The sequence below is a fragment of the Marmota marmota genome, unplaced genomic scaffold (genome assembly GCF_001458135.2).
Source record: "Marmota marmota marmota unplaced genomic scaffold, marMar, whole genome shotgun sequence".
NCBI classification, from domain to species: Eukaryota; Metazoa; Chordata; class Mammalia; order Rodentia; family Sciuridae; genus Marmota; species Marmota marmota.
The window spans coordinates 15,059,166-15,078,693 of NW_025999949.1; the positions used below are offsets into that span (position 1 = coordinate 15,059,166).

The 19,528-nt window shown below is 36.0% G+C and overlaps 1 protein-coding gene across 10 annotated transcripts in view; it reads right to left on the bottom strand.

Annotated features, from left to right (window-relative positions):
* Positions 1-19,528, bottom strand: part of Trps1 (transcriptional repressor GATA binding 1) — a 239,188-nt gene that overhangs the window by 218,824 nt on the left and 836 nt on the right. For 2 of the 10 annotated variants that reach the window (XM_048802045.1, XM_048802042.1), the window contains exon 1: positions 18,241-19,046. The exons of 2 other annotated variants lie outside the window; for them this stretch is intronic. Coding sequence is in view for 2 of the 8 variants with exons in the window: in XM_048802043.1 (XP_048658000.1) it covers positions 19,138-19,147 (10 nt within the window). In the remaining 6 variants the exon portion in view is untranslated. Of the gene's footprint in view, positions 1-18,240; positions 19,048-19,137; positions 19,523-19,528 lie in introns of those variants that run through there. 6 more of the 10 variants (XM_048802046.1, XM_048802044.1, XM_048802040.1 and 3 more) reach the window with 5 other exon arrangements.

Genomic DNA, 19,528 nt, shown 5'->3' on the forward strand with positions numbered 1-19,528 from the left:
GCTGCGCGCAACTGCTTCCGCAGGACTTCCTGCGACCACACGCCCACGGCCCGGCCGAGCACGCGTGGTGGCTGCCGCGGGCCGGGCTCCAGCCAGCGGGAGCGCCCCAGCACCCCGCGCCTGCAGATACAGCCTCTTCCTAGTGACAGCAGGCTCACTGGGAGCGGGGCTTCGCCAGAGTCAGTGCAAAGAAAATGGAATCCTATGTCTGTCACTCATCTGCGGTGCTCGGGGTTTTTTTGTGGTTTTTTTCTCCTTAAAATGAGGAGGCGAGTATCCTTGGTGTTTAGTTCTGATTATATTTTCCATTACAGCGTGGTGGGGCTTTAAAACTCTTTCAGAAAATATAATTTTTTAAATCCAACAGATAAAAACCTAATAAATTGATAAAAAATTGTTTCTTCTTTATGTCTTTGTGACACCCACAAGCCACATCAGGATTCATGACTGTCAAGGCCCTATTTGAAGCAGTACTTACTCAGGACTGCAAATACATTGAGAAACACAAGCCATGAAGATTAACAGGACAGTACCACATCCCCATGTCATTCAACAACTTCCCTTTACAAGAGTTTGCTGATCACAGCCTTTTTACTGTAATGGAGCCAAAGAGAGGCAGTTACTTACACTAATATAGATTTAAAAAAAAAATAGGATATTGCAGCTATCTACAAAGAAAGATGTAAGTTGGATGTTTCCAGAATTATTACTAAGAATATTTTTAATGTGGTCTATATAAAGGTGATGGTTTTATCTCCCTGATAATGAATCAGAACCTACGAAGAACACAAACTGAAAAAGTGTTAATATGACAAAGTCACCTACTCTTTAAAGCCCTAGGCTGGACAACATAGCTAATGAAGCCTTGCTCTCCCACCAGATGAGAAACCTAGGGCAGCTCATGCCGCCTTAGTCCAGACTGCTTGGGTTCAAATACCAACTTACCCACTTGCTACCTGTAGTCTGGACAATGTATTAAACTTCCCTAAGAAGTTTCCTAGTATCTATAAGATGAAGATGACAGCACTTTCTATCTCAGATAAAGAGCAGAGTGGACACTATACTTATCAAAGTGCTCGACAAACATGAACCATGATCCACAAGGTGGCCACTGATGGGATAACTAACCTGATGAGCAGCTTTTCTTTCCCCTATGAAAGTAGCTCACCAAGGGCCCATGGTCCCGTTTATTTAGTGATCAGTGCTAGCCAAGAATCTACCAAATCCATTGCTACAACACATAGCTCATTTCTATGCAAACTGTGTCCAGCCTTTGGGCAAAGTTTTCATGCCCTCTGCTCCCTGATTTTCACAAGTGAAAACTAAGCCCCACCACACATTTAATAATGTCCTCCTTCCCATCGTTAAAGGGCACCATACAGCTTTAGCAGACAGGAAACTAGCCCAATACACATGCTGTCCAGCTGGCAAATAAAGGCATCTTCAACAGCATCCACTCCTACATACAGTCTGATAAGGAACATTTTAATGGAGCCAAAACATACATTTCCTTCCTCTATTTCTGCATTTAGCAGACATGAGAGCTCGACATTCATGTCAGGGATTATGAAATGGCAATAAAGAGAATTTTAAGCCACCAAGGCTATCAGAACAGCAGGGCTAAATTTCTCCTACTCACTTTCAACCAAAAGTATGCATCCCTTCAGTTGTGGAAAAGTACAGAGGATTTTAAAACCTCTACTTATTAACCAGAATGTACTCTTCGGTGAAACTTTCTACTGTCACTTAGAGTGTATAAAATGCAGCAGACATTACTTCTAAAAATCCAGCCAGCTACCTCCTTCAAAGAATAGATATCAGGGACATTAGCAAAGTTTGTTTGAAAATGCAATTAGCTAAGGTTTCTAGGAAGCTTTGGAATGTTTCATTTTTAAGGAACAAACAGAGAGATGCAAGTCCTGAGTAATGAACTGCTCTAGAAGCAAACAAATTCACTAAATAGACCATCTCCTTGATTTCCCTCTAATGATTCTGTGTCCATATGGGCTTAGGAATGTACAATAATGGCAAGACTTAATAATTTTCCAGACCTGTTTAAAATAATATTTAAGTGCTTAACAGCATCGTATGTTAAGTCAAAGGGACTTCCAATTCTTAGATAAAATTAATTTTTGTTAAAAAAAAAACAACAACTACATAGAGGTCAAGGATGTGGTCTTTTAAAAATACTTCAAAATTATTCCCTGGCTTTTAAGATAAAATTTAAAGTGATTAATAAAATTCAAAACATTCACAAGTCCCAGGCATTCTTGCTCCAAAATGGAAAAAAAATGTCACAGCAGCTATTATTCAGTTATCACTTCATTGGTCATCTCTCAGGAAGACATGGATATTAAAAAAAAAAAAAAAAAGTAAAGGGAAGTTCAATATCCTTTCTCTACCCTAAACCTGGGCATCCCAAAGCAGTGTTATCTAGGGTTCAGCTCAGCTCTTAACAAACCGTATTCATCAATATCCTAGTTAGACCTTCTGAAGGTCTGAATCATCCTTCTCCCTTAGCACCAAGCACTTAAAGGAAACTTGCATCCCGAAGCCAGTACATTAGCCACTGTTGATGCCAATACTTAAGCAGCCTGACAAATTTAGGCTGAAATACATTCAAACATGTAAGTTAAAACTGCGCATTTATGATTCATGAACTTGTAGCCTAATATCATTTGCCTCTTTTATCAAGCCCAGGCCTTGTGCATGTTAGGCAAGTGCTCTACCACTAAGCTCCAACCCACGACCCCAGCCCATTCTTAATGTTTTAAGGGCACATCATTTATCATGCATCATCACAGGACCTCAAATGTAGGACCAGTAGATGCTCAATGCGGTCTGCATTTTCCTTTTACTATAGTTTTCAAATATATTGGAGACTCTATGCCTCAGTTTCTTTGATATATCCCACCTGGTTAAATGACATTAATCAATAAAAGAAGGGATTTGAAAGCACATTGCAAAATACAACATGCTAAGTTGTAACCAGTGGTATTCCATTTTAGGAACAAAACATTAGGGCAAACTTCAAGCAGCGTCTATTAATTATGCAACACCATATAATCCTTTTCCTCTCTGAAACCTGACAACCCAATTTCACAATTTTCTTAACACCAGAAAACCCTATGCTTTGGTGTCCAAAGCATTCCTCCCCCATGTGCCTATTTAACACAGCACTTTTAAGAAACTACTGGATCCAAGGCGTTTGAAAGAGAACAAAAGTGACTTGGGTATGATCTCACTCTCTTCAAGTTTGCAATGCCAAGTGGATTCTGGTGTGGGCTTACACTGAAGCCACAAAAAAACAGGAGCACAAGGCTGTTTAGATGAGTAAAATGGAAGACTTCAGGAAGAAGTATAGCAGTCAAGAGTCAGGAATAGTAGAACAGTAAAGGTTGGGAAAAGGGCATTTCATAAAGAGGAAAGAACACTTTGTAAAGAGAAAAGAATACATGGTGTCACACTGATGGAACTGGTAAACCGGAGGCAGATCAAAGGGTCCTGAATGCCAAACCAATGAGGAGAAATCAGCGCTTATAAACAAGCACTGAAGGAAGCTGAAGGTCACTGATATGGGGACTTGGAGCCAGGTTAGGTCTCGAGCTATTTCATTCAGATCAAAAGCTGAATTCATAAAATCCTCAAAGAAAAGTGCAGAGATGAAGAGGAAAATCAAGGACAGACTAGAACAATCGTGGCAGAGATGCAGTGCCCCAGCAGTCAGGCCAGAAGAGACACTCAAGAATGGCTGGCAGCATTCTGTCCATCTGGGAGATGCCCCATACGGAAAGGCCAGTAGGGATTGCCACACGGCAGAGTTAACAAACTGGGGAACCTCAGCAGATCCCACATGGCTAAGAAATGGAGATTTACGTGAAATGAGACCCAGAGTGAGGCAATCAATATTTTCTTGACTCTGAGTTTATTTTATTTCTAATTAGGCTTTATCATTTAAGTGAATGATACCATATATGACTAATTAAGAAATCTCAATTCTAATTAATAAATCTCAAGAAGCAACATTTTTTACTTCAAGTCATGTAACACTGAAGATGAAATCCATCTGGAAATAAATGAAAAGTAGCCTTTTGCTTCACCTGTATTTTTCTAAACCATCAAAGGAATTATATTCAATATTTGTTGATTGTTACCTAAAAGCCATCCAGTGTTTAAAAGCTAACCTATCTATCAGCGTCATTAGCTAAGTCCAAACTTCATTTGAACTTTTCCTACATTCCAAAAATGCTCCATAAATAACTAAAATTGGATCATAATCCAAGTGGACAAAAGATAATGCCATTAACTACCTTCTATAAACATCTAGGTTAGTCTTAGTTCACAAACATGTGTCATGAGAATGAGCATATAGTACTTTATGTCTGAAAATACATTTCACCAAAAAGTATGTAATGTATTAGCACAGTTGTGATTCAGGAGAAGTAAAATAAATTTCAGTTTATACTTATTTATCAAGAAAGAATTTCCATTTATAAATAAAAAAGAAAAAGAAAATGAAATAATTTATCTCAAATCTCACATGGATAGAACCTATTTTAAGAACCAACAACAACAACAACAAAACTTGGTAGTAAACAAAGCCTAACATTAGCGCTAATATATTCATCTATGTTAAGAGAACATGCTAAGCTTCCAATTTCCTAAAGTCAAATAAGAAAAAGAAAGAGCTGCTACATAGGGGAGACTCAAGTAGAAAAATAAATTCAAAAAAAACTAAGAAAATCTAGGATGAGGCAGACATTTAGAGTGTTCACTATGATTGTATCAGTTGTAAATCTGTTGTTAACTTAGAATTCACAAAGTGAAAAACAAATTCATCTATACTGAGATAGTAGTATAAAAAGGAGAGAAGAACTAGACAGATATGCAATAACAGTGGAAGTTTTCAGCCCTTCTTCATACAGTACGCTCACCACACCAAGGAGGAGATTTCAAGTGGGATGACCAGACCAAGTCAAAATGGCCCTGTCACCCATTTTAGTACTTCTTTTTAATCAATCCTTCATTTTCTGATTTAATTAAAAATTTCCAACAAATGAATATGGTTATTTTCCACAAGCAACCTGTTTCATTTTAAAAGAGTATTTACAAATCATTTATAAAGGTTTTTCACCAGAAAGAAACCAAACCAGAAGACAGCCTGCCCTCTAGCTAAAAGACATAGAAATGAAATGAGGGTGTCTTCACCTTGCAGTGGGATGAAGTGGATCAATGCAAAGGCTGGACCTGGAGCCCAGGGCCTGATGCCTCTTCCTGCTTTCCCAAGTCACTTCGGGAGCGACCCCTGATAGAGTCGAGCAACATCAGATTCAGCATGGCATTCACAATTCTTTAAATCCCAGAAATGGAAATGGCAGCAATACTGGGATCATAAACTGTGTATTTCATTTATAGGGAACTGGAGTTGCATTTGCCCTTTAAATGATGTAATTTTACTATTAGAACTGAAAAGATAAGAAACAAAAAATTTTAGTAAAAGACTTTTTAAGTCTAAGACACGGAATTCTTTCTGTAATTATAATCGAGAAAGGAATATTAATTATATCCATATTGTACACAGTTGGGGGATACAGCCAAAAATGGAGAATGAAGAAATTCTAAAAGAAAAATAAAGACACTGAATTTATATTTTTAAATATTTCACTTTCAATATATTCAAAAATAAAATGTGTCTTCCAAAAGACAGGATTAATAAGAAAAGCATTTAAAATAAAGTTCTTTGTTATTCTTTCATTAATTTGTTTTTATAAATGCCATGGAGTTTATGTAAAATGCCATAAATGGTTTCTCAACCATGTTTTAATAACTAATTGCATATTTCAGGCCCAATCTCACAGATTATCTCCACAATTTTCCAACCTGCCCAAGGGCCTATGGTTGTATGAATAAAGAGAAGTCCAGTTTCCTGGAAGATTTTTAAAATTCTCTAATTCAAATGAATCATTTTTTAAGAGAATTTATCCATATAGATAAATTTTAAAGGAAGACAAGTAACACAAAATAACTTCATACTAATGACCATGGTAAAACCAATATTTTAGTACCAACTAGATTTTATATCAGTGAATCCAATGAGGTTCCTATTTCTAAGTGTTTAAAAGAAACACTAAACCTACATTTTCTGCAGAAACTCCTTAGCCTTATGTGATAACTTCTACGTTAAACAATGGAGTCCCATATCTTCATAGGTTACTGATACAGAAACATCAATTGATCACTGCACAGTGATAAATGACATTTTCTGTTCTATTCTCATATCCATCTGCAGAAGGAAAATAAAAACTAACAAATCTTAAATAATAAGTAGGTTTCCTCAAAAAACATGGACGTTGTTTAGTATTTTACTTATAATTAGGACAATGATCAGACACCAGCTCAGTCACTTATCCAAGCAGGGAAAAGACACAATTTTATCTTCATTTTCCTTCTTTGAAAAATAAGATGATTATGCTAAAATGGATATTTAGCTCAAGCTCCTTCTACCACTCAAATATGACCCTATGATTGCTCTGAATATACCCGAATTAAGGAAAAACAAACAAGACATCAAATCAAACTTGAACAGCAGATTTTAACACACCAGAAGAAGAAGGTCCAGCCATTAAGAAAAGAGTCATTCACTGACCAGGGTCTACTCTCCATAACAAAACTACTAAAACATCTCACATCTAGATTCCTATCTCATCCTTTGGTAGGAAGCAGAACATACTATACACTGGTGCAGGTACAATATGTCCATCATCAGAAGAATTGGGGTTTTAGAGCAAAATCACAGAACTACAATTCTATCAGAGGTTACGCCATTTATTCTACATCTAACCTCAGGTGATTTAATCTGTTCTTCTGTATATTTCCTTTTGTACATGGTTTTCTTAAAGTGACCTAATGAAATAAAGTGTACGTAATGTTGGGCTCAAAGTTAGCTAATAGCTTTACACGATCAGCTTATGTCAAGACAAAATGGACCAATTATTTCTACAACGATGCTCACACAAATAAACCCTCCTCTTGTACATTTCAAGAAGATGAAATGTATCAGTATCTAGAGGCTTTGAATTAAACCTAAAAACAACATACTGGCTTTCCTACTATATTACGAATAGGTTATTTTTTTTTAATTATACTGTCTAAAAATGACACATTAAACATGATAAAATTATCACATTATCCCGATTCTACAATCCTGATGTGATTACATTGGACCAGAAGTTTTGGCAAAATGTTTGCCTGACATCACAAGAGACAAACAAAGAGGTGGTTGGTTGAGGTGTTCACATTTCTACCAGTGGAGACACCAAATTACTGTCAAATGCACTCCACAGGGAGTGAAAATAATGTTCCCTCTGCAGTCAATTCCTCCTTTCAGGAAACAGTATGGGGAGGTGCTAGGGATACTAAGTTTACAACTCGGTATCAACTTCCTTAGGGCCTAATGCATTTATTCCAAATAAAAATATGTGTTATAGTATTACAGATATAGAAGCAGAGCTGTTATTTCTTTATGGGAAAAGCTTTATTTGCTTTACAGGATTATAATTTAAGAATGCCGATCATTTTAAGTACAACAGTGTGAGGTGGGGGATGCAGGCGAAACCAGAGAAAGTTTTCTTTATCCTAAAATGTCTTTGCACAAAACTGTGTTACATGAAAGTTTCCACTCTAGGTACAGATTTAATTTTTACCCTATGCATTGATGATGTTTTTACATTTTCTTATTAATTTTGAAAAATTCTACAAAATGATCTAAAAGAGAATCTAACGCTGGCTAAAGATTTTTCTTTTCCTTCAATCAAATTTTAGGTATAAAACGCATAAGTTCTGAAAGAGTAACAACTAAATGCATACTGTTTTATACCATCCAGAATTTTTTCAATTAATTACAGAGAATAAATAAATACATGATTTTCCAAAACCCCTGGGTTTTTTTAATTAAAAATAATACAGTAAAAATAACACAAAAAATAATTTCTCCCTATAGTGACTCCTCAGAAATGACCAAAATATCCTATCAAGGTGTGGCAGGTGAACTGAAATCAGATGCATCAAAGAATTTCTAAAATGATAACAAAATTTTTAAAAATATGAAACAAATGCAAAATTAATTTGTGTTTCATGGGAAATAACAAGGGTTCTATAGTAAGAAAATTCTGAAAAGATTAAATATTTTCTCTCCTTGCTAAAAAGACTTCTAAAAGCTGCACTGAAACATTACAAAATCAATGGACTTCAGGCAACCCAAGAGAATTTGGAAAACATTTCTCTAAAAACCAATCCAGAACACAGGATGTCAATTTGGAAATAATGGAAGCATATTTTGTTTTAAAAATAAAAAAAAAAAATTTAAGACGAAAATTCAAGTTAACATCCCAGTGATTAACTCTGGGACTGCTTAGCCAAGAACAACTTTCGGCACTTAAAACATAAAACTGTCAGTTTCCTCTGCTTGGAGACAAAACACACAAAAAGCAAACATTCACTGCTATATTATCCTGGACATGAAAGATAGAACTTTTATAAAAGGTGATCAGTCTGAATATTGGTACCTAATATGATAGTCATGCCACAGTTCCTAAGAGTCAGCTGCAAATTCCAAACCTTAGAACTATGCTTAGTGGATAGCTACTATTCTAGTTTTGTTACTCCCTAAACCTTGATAGAAATATGATCATTTATTACACTATACTAGCTCAATGCATAAGTATGTTAAGCAGCCTGGGCTTGATGTTATTGGGTACAGCCACCACAAACAACAAGTAAAACTCTTTTTATTAAAGACCTCAAAGCACTGATAACCTGATACTTGGCGTTTCTACTTCTTGTGAATCTAAAACAGACTGATGGTGAGAGTTTTTACAGAACTCTTCTTCCCTAAATCAAGATAACAGGCCTTTCAAGCATCATTCACGATCGAATGGTCCAATTCACATTTATAAACTTGGAATACAGAGTTGGGTAGAAGTACTGAGTAACTAAAATTGCCTTAATCTTTTTGCCAGAAATATGTCACAGTTGGTGCTTATAATTGTTTCCAAATTATACCACAACTTTATTTAATTTCATTCAATGCATTTCCTCATAGGAATGGGGTAGCAAAGGCCTGTTCAAGAGCAAACAATAAAATCAAATTATTATTTCACTGTATGTAAGCTTCTTACACTGCTCCCCCTAAAATATACATATTATAAAGAAATGTAGGTTTAAAAAAAAATCCTACAGCTGGCACATTCTTCAACTAAAAGGGTAAATCCTTACTCCTCCAGAAATTGAAATATTAGACCTCAAACGGGGTAAAAAGGAGAAAGAAAAAAATGGTAATAACGTATGGCAGAATAATCCAGAGGAAGCATGCTTGGTCTGAGCGTAATTTTCTCTAGTATCCTAAAATCAACGGTATCATGCAACCCAGGATCTCTGCTCACTCTTTTGACAATCATCCAGAGGATTTTCAGAAAGAAAGACTCTAGTTTTCTAGTTGTATTTCCAAATGCCAAATCAACTCACAGGACCTTCCTCTCCTGAAGGAACATAGCACAGTAGCCTACCAGAAGCTAGAGAAGACTTTTTCGTCACAAGGAGCCAGGAACTATGAGTATGACCCCAATGGAGTTTATTTAGAACCCCCAAGCGCCACAGGCAAAGAGGCCAAAGCTTTCCATGTTAAAAGTAAGTAAGTAAGTAAATAAATAAATAAATAAATCCATATGTAGCGATAGTTCTTTACATGATTATGGGTTGTACAGTATCTTAGTCCCCCTTCTGTTCAGATATAGGTACATATATATCCTTTTTTAAAGGAACTAAAAATGTAGAAAACAACAAAAAAGGAGGAAAACTTGCTTGAAGTAATATCTGTCCCCAATTCTCCATTTCTAATCATTATTGGTCTCAGTCTTACAATTTCATTAAGGCCAATAATACACTGAATTACTGAGGCAGTGAGAAGAGCAGAGATGAACAAAATTCAACATTAACTATGAGAAACTGAACTATTTACAGAGTAAAAAGTGCAAGACACATACACAAGTAAACACATGTAACATGAAAGGGTTAAGTGTGTGACAGCAAACATGCACAATCATGCACAGATTTCCAAGTAAAATGTGTACAACAGGATTTTTACTATTGGTCTAAAATCTAAGTTACAGCTTTCTTTCAGATTATCAAAGTATGAAGAAAAAGTAAAATATGTTGTAAATAATTAGGGCATTCTTTCAACAGTATAAATTGTCTTAAGAACAAGACATTTAAAAATAGAATTAACATGATAGGATACAGAATAAAATAAACAGTTTATTGTAATTGAGGTTTAAATGACAGTGAGTTCCTAAAAGTAATTTACCACATCTTACACTCAGAGAATGTAATAGAAACACATTCTAAATGCAAAGGAGAAACACCTCTTACTGTTTGTTTATAAATCACAGAAAATAATACTTCATATAAGTTCTTTGCTTAACTGTTCGCACTGGCTATTTGTACCTAATTTTCCACAACTTTCCTTGGTTTGCAGAACTAAGGAGCAAGTTTTGCAATTATCTCTAAAAAGGATATCCATCCAGTGATAATCATAATCACTTTTACTTATAATTATTTATTAACAAATTCAGCAACCAAATACAATACGATTTTAAAAGATCTCAAAGATACATAAAGAAATAACTGGTTTTACTTTCTGCAAATTTTCAGTAAACTAGGTTAAAATTTAAAAGTTGATAAAGTATTATTAACAATTCAAAAGTAAACTAATATATTGAAAAATTAAGTAACATGGATTATTAAAATTAATATATATGCCCAGCCCTGAGCCCACAAACTGAAAGGTATCTTTTAGAAGTAAAGTGAGCTAATTATCTCTCAAAAATATTTAATGGCATCCAAATTAAAGCAAAAACAAATTCCAACGTCTCTTAGGAACTTTTATATGTTCAGAACTACCTAACAGTACTGAAAGACAAGTAGGCTGATGTATTTATTTCTACATCTTGCAGAGCTGAAGATGATGTGTGGATAATGACATCAGAGAGTGCACACAAGTAGAATTTGGTTTTTAATTTGCCTTACCAATCTCACTCTCATTTCAGAACTAAAATGGTAATTAAATTAACTCTCAAATAGGTGTTGGGATGCACTAAATAATTTCAATTTACATTAGAGAGACTCAGGTCATTTCAAAAAATATGTAATATGGTAAAATTCCATGTAAAGCCTGTAATGCAAAAATATTCTATAGGAGTGAGAACACAAACGAGTACACGTACATGGGCATACTTAGGTATTATAAAGTCACAAATTCATATGCTGCCTTTTGCATAACCCAGAGAGAAAAAAAAGCCAACCCTGAATTAGTAAGGCTTAATCTCTCTGTATATGAACTGCATCATGTAATAGAAAAATTAGATTCCACAAGCTAACTTCTGCCACACGTATTTACACTATTCATAGGACTATCTAAGTTCCTGTAAAAATACAGAGAAACTGAAATGGTGATTCACAAGAATTAACAAAAAGCTACACTGCATGTTATATTATGAATCTTCCCTGATTTGTAAGCTTCATACTCTGAACAAATTCTACAAGGTAAAACAACTCTTGATCAAAACACTTTTTATCTATTGCTATATATAAAATATATTTAGAGTATAAATAACAATGTGATGTCATCTATCACCCTATGTTGGTTCATTATCATTATAATATTCAATTTAATTATATAATAGTAGTAATGTTTTTTAAAACTTGGGACATGTATATTTGATAATATAAATGTTTATTATTCCTTATAATACTATACTACTTGCTATCATGAATACAAAGTAATTACAGATAAAGTAATTATTAAGGCAAATAAGAGGACCACGCTTCCTTCAAATTAAAGAAAAAGAAACAAAAAATAAACTGTGGACACTTGTATATTTCCTTCTAACATTATCTACTATAAAAGGCTTAAAGAGCAGACAATGAATCATTTGTTTATTCAAGTGTTAAATAAATTGCATATATGTTAGCTTCTGACTTACTTAAAAGTATCTGGAACATTTTCCAGAGCCTATTTTGACTGTGTCAATTACCTAGATACCAAAGTTGTTGTACTGTGTTGCTTGATGAAATAGGACATACAGCAACCCTCAAAACCAGTATTACAAGCCTGGCAAATAGCATCACATTTGGGTGACGCACAGAATCCATCACCCTAGGGAAAAACGCATAGGATCATAGTACAGAGTCTTTACATGTTCCATATTATTTCTACATAACGTTTTGAGCTGATAGAATTGTGAACTATAAAGTGCTAGTCCATAAAATGTATATCCAGAAACAGCACTGTCACTTCCCTGCTCCCTTCCACAGAAATGGAACTTTTGAAAAATGATCTCAGAAGCAGTTCTTAAAATACACTGCATGGGGGCATTTTGATTTACAGCTTTTTCTTCTTTTCAAATTTCTTAGTAAATTCAGAGTATATGTAAGTATTATGATAACAATGGATTCACAATGTTAAACCGCCATACTCACTTCAAACTTCTAGACCGTATAAAGTCATGTAGCTCCTTAAAAGATTCACATTTAAAGCACAGAGTTTCTTATAGCATATTAAAGTCCACCGTTAAGGTGTACCTAAGCAATATTACATGCATTACATACATAAAACACACCTAAAGTAGCATACATATATGACCGCAGTAACTTAAACGCAGTGCTATCCTGATACCTCAAGCACTTGCAGGTATTTACCCTGCTAGAATTCCCCTCATAGGTAGCCCACTACTATTAAAACATTACACAAATCAAAATACATTACCTTTGTTCAAATAATACTGCTGTTCATTATATAACATAAAGAGTCATCCTTAATCTCCCAGGAACCAAGATAGTGGTGGATTCTTGGAGCAGAGGTGGTGCAGAATGGTTTGAGGCAAAACCGAAACATATTGTTTAAGTAAACCTTAAGGGGAGGGGATCATATGCGCAATTGATGGATTTTTTTTTCTTGTATCATCTTCCACAAAGCCTCCCCCAACCCCTCCCCACCACTCAACAGTAAACAAACTGCTGATATTAAAGGACCATAGCTGCAAATACCTCCCTCTGCCTTTTTCCCTTCTTCCTAAACTTTATTACTCTCCCATAAGTTTTGAAGTAACAAACCAACATTCATTAAATAAAAATCTATGGACAGACATACTCATAACTTGATATTTATGTTTGAAAACTTTGTAAAGAAAATTAAGTAAATCAAGACCTACTCCAAGAAACTTCCACTGCGCTGATATGAACAACACACAGCTCAAGTTCTTTTAAGGTTTTCCTGACAAATTCGTAAGTAAAAGAGCAGTTAGCAAAGATGGAATACTTCAGATGGGAATAAAGTCTGCAGCTTTCACAGGAAAATCTGAGAAGCACATCAAGTAAATCAAAACTGTTAAATATCTAAGCGGAGAACACTTGAAGGGCCCTAAATATGCAGAATGCTTTTCATAATTATAAAAGCCTCGAAGAGTTTACTCCTCCTGTGTGCAATGCTGAATTTTCAATATGTATTATTCCTTAAATAAGCTCTGAGTAAGGAAGGGGGAAAAAATCACAGGAACAAATTCAGGATTAAAAACAAAGTCCCAGATAAGTAATCGTAAGATTTAGACCTCTGCAAGCATTCACATCAGAAATGTCGATACTCAGTTCTGAGCCACCAAATGGGGTGGAGGGCCCCATTTCTGGGTGGAGAATTTTTCCCCAAGGAAGGAAATACTGGCATAAGTCTATTTGCCCCCACAAAAGATTTTCTTGCCTGCCAATTTCGGAAGTTGCCCGATGTCGATCAACATCACCAAGATGTCTCTTAACTACAGAAAGTTCTCTTTGCCTTGTCAGAAAGAGAGAAGACGACTATTAAAAAAAAAAAAAAAGAAGAAGAAGAAAGAAAGAAAGAAGAAAAGGTAACTAAAAATTACTGCTTGATAAATAGGGTTAAAAATATCATGTAAAATTCTAAGGGAAAAAAAAAACTCTAGTCGAAACACATGGACCCTTAAAACTTATGTTTTCAATCTAAAAATGCATTTTAGTAGTTTCATCTATTTTCCTTCCTCTGCACATAAAAGTGATTAATGTCACAACCAAACTTCCACATTTTAGGCTCTTGCTAACAGGTGTGGCATTCTTTATATACACTATTCATCGACCTTTTGCCAGTGATAACCTTACTTAATCTCCATTGAAACAAAACCAATGTTTTTTTTTCCCCAAACAAAAAAGAAATAAGGGAATGCAAATACCCATTCTCCCCCAAACCCAAAAACTGTTTAAGTTACGGTAACCTGAAATGCCCAGCCATCACAAAGAGCAATTGGAGAACTCCAGCAGTGCTCAGCAGGAAAGATTTTTAATAACAGATTGAAAAACAAGAATAAAAATAACTGCATCAACAGAGCCTTTCTTCCTCAGGCCACAAGCCCGTTCTTAGTTGAACTTTTTTCTTTTTCTTAAAAAAAAAAAAAAAATGGCATTTTGGCCACTAAAACCAATCCAGAACATTATTAAAAGTTAAAAGCTACCAATTACTTCTGTCTGTTCTTTTAAAGCAAAGTTTGGCATTACGTCAGTTGGTTTAAAGAAAACAAGAAAGAGAGAGAGAAAGAGTAGGAGAGAAAGTTTCCTACTTGTATAAACTAAACCACCAGGGAAGGTGTCTAGCCACTTGTGAAGTATTTACTGCAGGTTTTTAAAGAGATAGAAACGTTTTAAAAATTAAAAGATTTTTATTATTTTTAATAAATCGTACTTAAGAATGACAAGTCTATCTTTAATGTCTGCTCTGGGATGTTTTAATGTTATCTGCATTTCAATGATAGCTTTGAATCAGAAAATGATTTCCAATGATGCTTCAAACTTGAAGTGCATAGATAAGTTCATTTCTGTTTTTGCTACTTGGATTTGTGCTCTTGGGGGAAAAGTGGGATAACAAAAAGTAGACAGCCCTTCTATAATAGCCACTATAATTGCAGTCACTATCACTAGTCAGGTTTCTTCATCTAACTAACTTAACAATTTAAATAATTTCCTCCCAAGATCCATCCCTAAATTCAATAACAAGAGTTTTCTTAAGTGCAAATATCTCTTTCTAACCTAAATCAAATTCTACATTATTACACCTATCAAAAAACCAAAGACCAACAGATTCAGTTTTCAGAGCTATGAGAGCCACTGTGTGATATGACAACTCAAAAAGTGACCATAATTATAATATCAAAGGCATTATTTATAAAAATCAAAAATAATAGAATATTCTATACAAATTAATGACTGATTTTGGATCCACTTACACCCAAGGATAAATTTTTTAAAGCATTTATTCTCTCTATAGCACTGTTTGTTACTGAACAGTACCATAAAACAATACTTGATATTTCAACATATTTACTTTAATCAACTAGTTAAAGCTTTTAGGAGACAAATTATTTTGATAATTATTTTTAAAGCTGCCCAATTTTTAAAAATATAAAGTGTATTAGTCTTTCTCTAATATATGTGACCATTATAAGTACCCTAAGAGAATTAGATTAAATTTCTGCTTGGCAAAGGCTAGAGGAGCGTCTTTATATTAAATCTACTGGGGAGCTCTAAAATCCCATAAATCATAACTATTAAAGTAACAAAGAATTCACTTCCTTCTGTATGATATCAAAAGACAAATATAGTTATCCCATAGATATACAACCAAAGTAAAACCAAGTCTAGATATGCTGTTATTAATTTCCCCAAATATCAATAACTAGTAAATCAGGAAGATAAATGAGTAAACAAGACTCAGAACTAGTCATCAAGGGTATTAGTAGTCATAACCAGCAAAAGAAGAAGAAAGAGAAACCTCTGTTACCTGGAAGCTTGACCAAGGATGAACAACAGAAAATAAGCCCATAAAACTTGCCTGTTTTTATCAAATTGATTGTAACTGTGAGCTGCAATATTTGGGACAGAACTGTCTGAGTTTATAGTTTTCTACGCCTGCCAAAAACAGATGCAGACTACCACACTAGCTGTCCTGCGGAAACTAAATTAAGCAAAGGCAAATATCAAGTGGAAAGTTGTCAGTCTGTTGAATGAATGGCTTCATTTTACACACTAGAGAATATCTTCATAAGAATATGTTTTAATGTAAGCCAGTCATTTTAAGTGCATTGCTTATTACAAAAAATAATAATTTTCCTTTAAATCAATTATAGACACCTGCCCATAACCTTCTTAAAGTCTATTTTGTTTTATACACAACAGCATAGTGTTGTAAGATGATTGTTCGCCATCAAAGGGAGTACTGAAGTAAAAAACATAATAATAATTTTTAAATCCGCATAGCATGAAAAGTGTTTTAAAAGTCAGTTATCACCATGGATCCCAATTTTAAAATGAAATAAAGTTCTAGTCCAAGAACAATTTTTTGCAAGTCCTTTTAAAACTTTCAGTAATGTTTATTTACTTCAACAAAGACGGGAAGGTAAGAGTTTATTAAAATCTAACACCCTTGGCTTATTTTTTAGTTAAAAAAATGCAAAAGTCATTAAATTAAAAGTGTGGTTTCTATCTCCGAACACATATGCATACACATCTCATCATCATCACAATAATAGAAACATCATTGAAATACTAGATCCTAAAAGCAGCTTTTCCACAGATGCATTCGTCTCCCTGTTTTGAAGGTTTTCCTTTGAATGAAGATCTCCTTATGTGTGTTACAGAGACCTCCACTATGGAAATCAGAATAAATTCACAAGTAGTATATGACTTAAAAGAAAAGTAAAAATAATACTGAAATATGGTAGGGCCACATATAACTGACTTATGAATGTGCATACTGATTTGGATCCTAAGCTGTTTTATAAGCAAGTGGGTAGAAAATTTTTTTTAAATATAAGTAGTCGTCAAATATGCTGAGTTCTGAATTCAACCCAGACTTTACAGCTGCTATGACACTTTCCTCCTTTTCTTTAGTGTTACCTTTAAGACACAAAAGACAAAATCTAAACAGTCCCAGAGACCCTAACAGCATCTAAAATTCAAAGAAGTGACAAACTATGTATTAGGCACTTGCTGTGTTCCACCATTTATTTAGAGAGTGTCAGGCTTGGTTATTATGTGTGTGAAAGCGTTCTGCACACACATATCCTAACTTACAACAGATAAATCAGGAAGCCATAAACGGCAGCTCACGAATGGTAAATAAGACTTTGCCAACAGAGTACTCATGAAGCTTCAGAATGCTTTACATTTAGAGAAATCAAGTCGGAATGTTGGCACTATAACTCTATTCCCTCCTCGGGTGTTTTATTTTCACATTATTAATATCCAGAAATAATCATTAAACTTTAGCACGTTATTGGCCCTGACTATTTAACTGACTAGAGATGTTTTTATCCAAGGGTACAGCTTTAAAAGGAAGTTATGAAATCTAAGGAGAGATAAACGCTAAGAACTATATGTTTAACTTCTTAAGATTCAGCACGTCATTAATAAACTTTCACTTAAGGTAAAAAAAAAAAATCCTCATAATGTTGGTATCATTTCCAGACTGTGCTGTCAGCATCAGAACTTACAGGAAACGCTTCATCTTCCCATACAAACCCTGTATTTATTCACAACCCTGGCATACTTGGGGTAAGGGGGGAAAAAAAGCCCACATGATTATTTTAGATCCTTTGCTTTTTCACATTAACCGGTGGGATGGCTGAGAATGTCTGCTAGGCAAATGAGCAACATGTAAGAAACTTAACAGTGAGCTCAAAAACTTTCATTCTCATTTTGTCCACGTCAAGAACTGAACTGACTGCCCGCATTACTTTCCTTTACTGTCCCTGGCATTTTTAACTCTGGCAGCCTTGTCTAAATGATCAACTTTTCCTAAAACCAGAAGGAAAGAAACATGATGCCAGCCAGATCCATAGGTTTTAGCTTCAGAGCTGGAGGACTTTGAAGAGTTGTTGGAGGGTTCCTATTTTATTTTTGCTTTGAGCCATCAAATTTAGCCAACAACCAGGCCTAGAATTATCATTTCTTATAATTTTGTCTCAGGCCCTATCTATATTTTGCTTTTGTACTTATTATCTCTCCCCAGATCTTTCCTGTTCACCTGGTAGGTTTACAAAAGTTCAATGAATCTACAAAAGTTCAATGAATCGGCCTAACTTGTCTCGCATTTGACTACTCCGCTAAGCTTCTCACTTCACTTACCTTGCTTAAACTCTAGCCGTGATTTTCCAAAATAGGATAAGGATGAATATTCTATAATAATTTTGATTCATCAATAAGATCCATAGCTCTTACTCAAAAACTTCCAAAGTATCAATTCTGGGGCCTAAAAAGATATGGGGAAGTAAAGCAGGTCCTAAAATTTAGTAAGTCCAAGATTCCCTCTGAAACCCCACCAGTCCTTGTCGCCCTCTAACTTAAATTGCTTTAGAGTCCTAGGGCCATAAAACAGTTACTGACTTCCCTGGGGGAAAAAGGGAAACACCACTATCTCAGACAGGTACTAAACAAAAAAGCTTTTCCAGCCACAAAAACAGCTTTGCACTTCAAACAGCTCCCACCTCCGCCTCACCCTCAAATTATTCATGGGGTCCTATAATCCTGGAGTTATTTGGAGGGACAGCGGTGTTTGCCTTGGCCTTTCCAAGATGCGTTTCAGACTCTACAGCCCAAACAGGAACTAGACAGAAAGCAAAGCTCCTGTCCGCCTGGATGTCCCACCGCTGTCAGGCATTTAATCACCGGCCAGTGTCCCCTGACCCGCGCGACACATGGCGCATCAACCGCACCGCAGAGGAAGTCTTCCCCTTCCTCAGCCCCTACGGAAGCTCCCTGGCTGCAAGGCCCCGCCACATGGCACCGACAGGGCACAGACCCCTGGGCCAGGCTGCCCTGTGCCGCTCAGAGGCGGGTGCATCAAGGGGATGCGACACCCTCCTTCTCCAGCCCCAGCTGGGCCTTTAAGGGAAAAAAGTTTGAAGCCTGGCTTTGCAAACTCTTCAAAGCCAAAGCCAGTCCTGTGCTATTTCCCCACTTTGGGGACCACACGACGGCCCCTTTCTGAGCCCCTCCCGACCCTCCCAAGTTTGCCCAACTTACTACTCTGCATGCCGGTGCCTAGTCTGCTCCCCGCTTGTCAGGAGCCCCCAGGAAACTTGCGGCGGCGGCGGCGGCGGCCCCTCGGGTCCAACCACCTCCAGCTCCTCCGCTGCGCCCGGTAGGAGAGAATTAAAATCAGCCAGAAAGAGACAGCGAGGGGGAGTGGGGCTGCGAGGGGGAGGGGGCACCGGCCTGAAACTTCTTTTTTTGGCAAATGGGGATTTGTTTTTCCTCCTCCCCGGCGGCTGAACTTGACCCTCCTGACTCCAGGGGCTACTGCAGTTTGAAGTCGTTGGTTTCCAAGGCTCAGTCGCCTCAGACCCACCAAAAGGAGGAAAGGAAGCGGGGAAAGGAGAGCAGAAGAGAAGAAAGAAAGAAAGAAATCACACGC